The sequence below is a fragment of the Glycine soja genome, chromosome 19 (assembly GCF_004193775.1).
Source record: "Glycine soja cultivar W05 chromosome 19, ASM419377v2, whole genome shotgun sequence".
NCBI classification, from domain to species: domain Eukaryota; kingdom Viridiplantae; phylum Streptophyta; class Magnoliopsida; order Fabales; family Fabaceae; genus Glycine; species Glycine soja.
In genome coordinates, this window is record NC_041020.1 from 18,598,954 (window position 1) to 18,605,677 (window position 6,724).

The following is a 6,724-nucleotide window of genomic DNA, read 5'->3' on the forward strand; positions in this document are numbered from 1 at the left end:
ATGCCTGAACCGTGTACTCAAAAGCAAGTCCAAGGTTTCTTGGGGCGCTTGAACTATATAGCAAGGTTCATATCGCAGCTCACCGCTACCTGTGAGCCTCTCTTCAAACTTTTGTGCAAGAATCAGTCGGTTTGATGGACGACGACTGTCAAGTGGCATTCGGTAGGATCAAGCAATGCCTTATGAACCCTCTTGTGCTAATTCCACCCGTGCCTGAGCGACCTCTTATCCTATACATGACAGTATTGGATGAGTCGATGGGGTGCATGCTGGGGCAACATGACGATTCTGAAAAGAGGGAACAGACCATCTACTACTTAAGCAAAAAGTTCACTGCCTGCGAGATGAACTACTCTCTATTGGAAAGGATGTGTTGTGCCTTGGTATGGGCGTCCCATCATTTAAGGCAGTATATGTTAAGCCATACTACTTGGTTGGTATCCAAGATGGACCCAGTCAAGTACATTTTTTAGAAACCCACTCTTACAGAACGGATCGCTCGATGGCAGGTTCTGCTATCTGAGTTTGACATTGTCTATGTCACTCAAAAGGCAATAAAAGGAAACACCTTGGCAGACTATCTAGCTCAGCAGCCTCTCAACGACTACTAGCCCATGCATCCGGAGTTTCCAGAGGAAGACATCATGGCCTTGTTCGGGGAGAAGGCGGACGATGAGGATAGGGATAAGTGGATAGTGTGGTTCAAAGACGCATCCAACACCCTAGGCCATGGGGTTGGGGCGGTGTTGGTCTCTCCCGACAATCAATGCATTCCCTTCACGACAAGATTGGGCTTCGATTGCATGAATAATATGGCTGAATACGAGGCGTGCGCTCTTGGAATCTAAGCGGCAATTGACTTTAATGTCAAGTTGCTCAAAGTGTATGGAGACTCGGCCTTGGTAATTCGCCAGCTGAGGGGAGAATGGGAAACTAGGGATCATAAATTGATACCCTATCAGGCCTACATCAAGAAACTGGCCGAGTTCTTCGATGATGTCTCCTTCCACCATGTTCCCAGAGAGGAAAATCAGATGGCTGATGCGTTTGCCACTCTAGCATCCATGTTTCAACTAACTTCACATGGAGACTTGTTGTACATCGAGTTCCGATGTCGCAGAAAGCTCGCATATTGCTGCTTGATAGAAGAGGAGCAAGATGGTAAATGGTGGTACTTCGACATCAAGCGATACGTAGAGTATAAGGAGTGTCCAGAGGGGGCTTCTGACAACGACAAGAGGATGTTGCGGAGGTTGGCAATTGGTTTCTTTCTAGGCGGAGGTATCCTATACAAGTGAAATCATGATATGGTCTTGCTCCGATGTGTGGACGCTAAGGAAGCCAAGCAAATGCTCGTGGAGGTACATGAAGGATCCTTTGGGATGCATGCTAATCGGCATGCCATGGCCAGAAAGATTCTAAGGGCAAGCTATTACTGGCTCGCCATGGAAAGCGACTGTTGCATCCATGTGAGAAAATGCCACAAGTGCCAGGCATTCGCAGACATTGTCAATGCTCCGCCCATGCCTTCTCTATGTGGGGAATAGATGTGATCGGAGCCATTGAGCCCAAGAATTCAAACGGACATCGCTTAATCTTGGTTGCGATCGACTACTTCACCAAATGGATTCAAGCTGCATCATACTCCAGCATGACTAGGAGTGTAATGGTTAGATTCATTAAGAAGGAAATAATTTAGCGATACGGTTGCCCAGGAAAATTATCACAGGCAATGCCACCAACCTGAATAACAAGATGTTGAAGGAAATGTGTGAGGATTTCAAGATCCAACACCATAATTCCACGCCTTATAGGCCCAAGATGAATGAGGCAGTTGTGGCGGCCAACAAGAACATCAAGATTATTCTGAATATGACAGTTTCATACAGAGATTGGCACGAGATGCTCCCTTTCGTGCTGCATGGTTACCGAACCTCAGTGCGCACGTCAACTAGAGCAACTCCGTTTTCGTTGGTATACGGAATGGAAGTCGTACTGCCGTTCGAAGTATAGGTCCCCTCTTTAAGGATTCTGGTAGAGTCTGGGTTGAAAAAGTCGGAGTAGGCCTAAGCGCGCTTCGATCAGCTCAATCTAATAGAAGGCAAGAGATTGGCAGCTATGAGCCATGGGTGTCTGTATCAAAGACGGGTGAAGAATGCTTTCAACAAGAAGGTACGCCCGTGAAAATTCAACGAAGGGGATCTTGTCTTGAAGAAAGTATCCCAGGCCCTAAAAGACAATAGGGGAAAGTGGGCTCCTAACTACGAAGGACCTTTCATCGTGAAGAAAGCATTCTCAGGAGGAGCACTGGTGCTTGCCAGCATGGACGATGAAGAGTTGCCTTCACCCGTGAACGCCGATATCGTCAAATGATATTATGCTTAGCACTTGGGGCAGCTTGGAGAGTCAATACATGATTGTACTCTAAGGCTCCCCAAAGTTTTCCAGTCCTTTGTAAACTTTGATCGCAACATTTAATAAACATCAGATTGATGGTTTGCATTTCAACCATTGTGTTGTGTTTGTTATTGCTTTAGAATGCATACTCTCATTTTAAATCCTAAGCCATCTCGCTCAATCTATAGGGGTGTCGCAAGCGTTTAAGTAAGATTGAACATAATGAACATTTGTTTGAATTGTTACACTTGAACTGCCTAATCATGAGCATGCATGCATGTGCATTTTTGTCATCCTATGAGTCGGAGGATAAACAAAGATTTGGTCGATACCATGCTGAATTCAAGGCAAAGGTAAACAAAGGTAAGTGGTAGCGTAGCCATATTTTACTGCTGTCGCAACCTACCATTCGACAGAAGGGCGACGCGGGGCTCGCAGGTGCGTCTTCCAAGAAAGGAAAATGCGCGGAGTCGCCACCAATGTTTATTCGAGAAAAACGTTAGAAAAACCAGAAAGGCGTGGTCTACGAACTTTGAGTGTGAAAGGTTCGGGAGTTGTATTTACGCACGGGGAAGGTATTAGCACCCCACGCGTCCGTCACAAGGGACGACAGCCTTTAATCAAGTGTGCAAATATGACTTTGATTTGTTTTATTTTCCTTTTTATGTCTCTTTATGCCTTTTCTATTTTTTATCTTTTTGTGGTCGACAAGGGTGTTTCCCTTGCTCCTACGTATTCCTCAATTGTGATAAGGAAATCAGACCTACGTAGTTCTTTGAGAACTAAACGTTGGTTAAGTTGTTTTTATCTTTTTTTGCAAGATATATTTTGACCAAACAAAAGTCATTTAAGGCATTGGACCATTAAACGATCTTTTGATTTTGAAATGAGAGAAACGTTAAGGCGTTGGACTATTAACGATCTCTTGTTTTTTTTTTTGAAAGGAGAGAAACGTTAAGGCGTTGGACCATTAATGATCTCTTTGTTTTTGAAAGGAGAGAAACGTTAAGGCATTGGACCATTAACGATCTCTTGGGGTGGTCGACAAAAGCGAGGCTTTTGCTCCTACGTATCCTCAATTGCAATGAGGAAATCTGACCTATGTAGTTCTTACAAAAGCGGTAAAGTTACATGTTGATTTTATGCTTTTGAACGGTCCATGTTAACCGATAAAAGCAAAGAGGACCGTTTAAGACTTTGGACCTTAAAACAGTTTTTAGTGATTTTTGCGAACAAAGCTTGATTTGTGAGTTGATTTTAGCCTTAGTTTCACTTTGGTTATTAGTCAATTGATCCAAGGAAACTTCCAAAGAAAAACGTCCGATTGATTTTTTTTATTATTTTATTCAAAGATATTTTGATTATTTTATTATTATTTTTCAAGATATTTTGATTATTTTATTATTATTTTTGCTTTTTTTGGTTTAACCGAGGTTACAACGTGAACGATCGGTTAGATTTTATTTTAACAGTGATTAAACGAGATTACAACGCAAATGATCGGTTGAAATTCATTTTATCATTTATTAGGCGAGACAACGGCTTAAACGATCGGTTAAAGCTCGTTAAAAACGGAAGAAAAGAAAACAAAAAATGAACGAAATAAAGATGAAAGCCAAAAAAAACAAGAAATGAATTGAAAGTCTCGGATTCGAAAACTTACCCGTTGAAGAACGAAGAACGAACAAAGAACGGATGAAGAACGGTGAAGAACGACGGAAAACCTTCATGGATTCGCTCACAGAAACGTCTCGGAAGTGTTACGGAAGCACCTCGGCTTGGATTTTCTTCACGGAAATATTTTTTTTCACCCAAAATAGCTGAAATGCATAGCCAGGGGGATGAGGGATCCTTAGAACAACCCCATTTTGCCTATTTATAGGAAAAAGGGTGAGGAGGTTGCCGCCCAACTCGCCCTGGCGAGCTGGGTTGCTTCCTCCAGAAGCAATCCTGCTTCGAAAATACTCTGGAAGGTCGAAATTCAAAATTTCAAAAATTGTTATTTACACCCCCCCCCCATTTTGATAAGTTCACCCCCCTTTTTTCGTAATTTACGGAAAAGTTATGGAAGCCTATAGGACTTAACTTTCTTCTTTTTTCTCTTCCTTCTCACCCATATTAAGTGAAATATGCTTATTTAGGGTTATGGGAATTTCACGGAAGCATTACGGGAGTCCTCGAAGCCCCGGAAGCCATTTTTTAACAAAACGGGGGAGGTGGTTGCCGCCCAGCTCACCTAGGCGAGCTAGGTTGCTTCCACCTCAAGCAAGGAAATGCCCAGAATCCTCTAGAAGGGCCCAGATTTGAAATTTTCTATTTGCAACCCCATTTTACTAAATACACCCTTTTTTCCCTTTTTTGATGATTCCTTTTCCGTAACGTTACAGAACTTCACGAATTACGTAACGATACTTTTTTTCCTTCCGTAATGTGATGAAACTTTACAGATTACGCAACAAGGCTCTTCTTGACTTCCGAAATGTTGCGAAACTTTACGGATTGCGCAAGAATGCTTCTTTTTGACTTCCAGAATGTCGCGAAACTTCACGGATTACCTAGCAATGGGTGTTAAGTACCTCAAAGCGATCAAGCAAAGGTTGCCGGCCATCAAACAATGGTCCCCAGACGAAATTAGGGTATGACAACTGCGTAGTGCCATTTCCTATTTTCAGAAACTTAGGGGCAGGTACCAGGCCCGTGATCAACAGATCATCATCCCGCGTCTGGCTCAAGACATTAAAGAAGTGCTACTAGGAGGCAGCCTAGTACCTTTTAAAATTTCTACATGTTATTTATTCACCTATATTTCTTAAAGTCAAAATTGCATACGCCTAGTTTGCTTGTAGTCCAAGGAATTAAAATAAACAAGTGCAAACCTGGAGGATAGTCAAATTTTGCAAAGAATTCTTGCAAAAAAAATGCAGAGTTAGCTTGCCTGGGCGAGCTGAGCTCACCTTGGCAAGCACCTTCTGCATGAAAACATAAAAAGGGGGCAGGGGGTGAAGTTTTCTTCACCCCAAAACTCCCCCAACATTCAAGAACCAAGGAGCTTACGGCAATGCACGATTTTGCAGCCCCCAAGCCACCATTTTTGTGTTTTCCTTCCATTTTGGTATCCTTGTTCACTCCATACAAGTAAGTGCGCCATCACTTTGCTCTTTGGCTCACCATTGTTGCGTTTTGATGCTTTATTTGTTCATTCTTGCTCAAATCTGTGAGGCATTTATCTTTGAATTTGTGATTGTTTTTTGTTGAATTGGGGAGTTGTAGGGGATGGCCTTAGGCCTATGGTGCATTTTGAAGCAATTGTGCATGTCACATTGCCCCCATTCCCCACTTTTTCATGCCTAAAGGTGCACCCACTAAGTGCTCGGTGAAATGCCTCAATGGCATTTGAGAACAATTCTATGAATTTGGGTTATGGAATTGGCTTAGGCATAGGTGGCTGTCGTTGTTGGGTTTAGGGACAGCCCGTAGAAACTAGGATAGATGCCCAAATATGTGCTTAGGCCTAGAGACTCAAGCTTTGATTTTTGAATGCAAGAGAGCATAAAGGTGAGGGCATATTGATAAGGTTTCCCCTTTGGCCAGCATTTTATGGAGACTGCACCTTGATGTTTCTTTGCGCCTAGATGATGTGGAAATATTGGTCATAAAATAGGTAGCAAGAGGAAAACACTTGTTGAACCAAGCATATAAGTGGGATAGGTAGCCAAGCGCTTTGCCAATATGCATATGTGGTGAAAATGGCCCGAAAATGCTTCTCAAAACAGGAGCATATCACATGAAATGGCTTTGCAAAGATTGAATGAGTAGTAAAAAAATTTCTACCCTTCCAATGAATGTGTAATATGAAATTGTTTTTCAAATAAAAGCAAACATGAGTATAGCATGAGATGGACTCTCAAGTGGTATATATATGAATAAAATGTGAATGAGATAGCAAAAATGCCACCCAAGATGTATGTAAATTTAGGTAGCAAAAGTACTTGAATATGCATGTATGTAATTTTAGGTAGCAAAAATACTTGAATATGCATGTATGTAAATTTAGGTAGCAAAAATACCTTGAATATGCATGTATGTAATTTTATACTTGAATATGCATGTATGTAAATTTAGGTAGCAAAAATACCTTGAATATGCATGTATGTAATTTTAGGTAGCAAAAATACCTTGAATATGCATGTATGTAATTTTAGGTAGCAAAAATACTTTGAATATGCATGTATGTAATTTTAGGTAGCAAAAATACCTTGAGTATGCATGTATGTAAATTTAGCAAAAATGCTTTGAATAGGCATATGTATGAATGTAGGTAGCAAAA

General features: G+C 41.6%; 1 protein-coding gene across 1 annotated transcript; it reads left to right on the plus strand.

Moving 5' to 3' along the window:
• The first annotated feature begins 614 nt into the window (after positions 1-614).
• On the plus strand, positions 615-1,298 carry LOC114398636. Its single transcript, XM_028360812.1, has 2 exons — positions 615-749; positions 873-1,298. Exons 1-2 carry the CDS (start codon positions 615-617, stop codon positions 1,296-1,298), a joined length of 561 nt encoding a protein of 186 aa, XP_028216613.1.
• Positions 1,299-6,724: the final 5,426 nt, after the last annotated feature.

What these genes read in the sequence shown, in the direction of transcription:
- LOC114398636 (XM_028360812.1), top strand. Translation starts at nt 615, where the DNA reads ATGCATCCGGAGTTTCCAGAGGAAGACATCATGGCCTTGTTCGGGGAG. An exon ending in ATGGGGTTGGGGCGGTGTTG is followed by an intron (nt 750 to 872) that starts GTCTCTCCCGAC and finishes TTTAATGTCAAG; the next exon opens with TTGCTCAAAGTGTATGGAGA.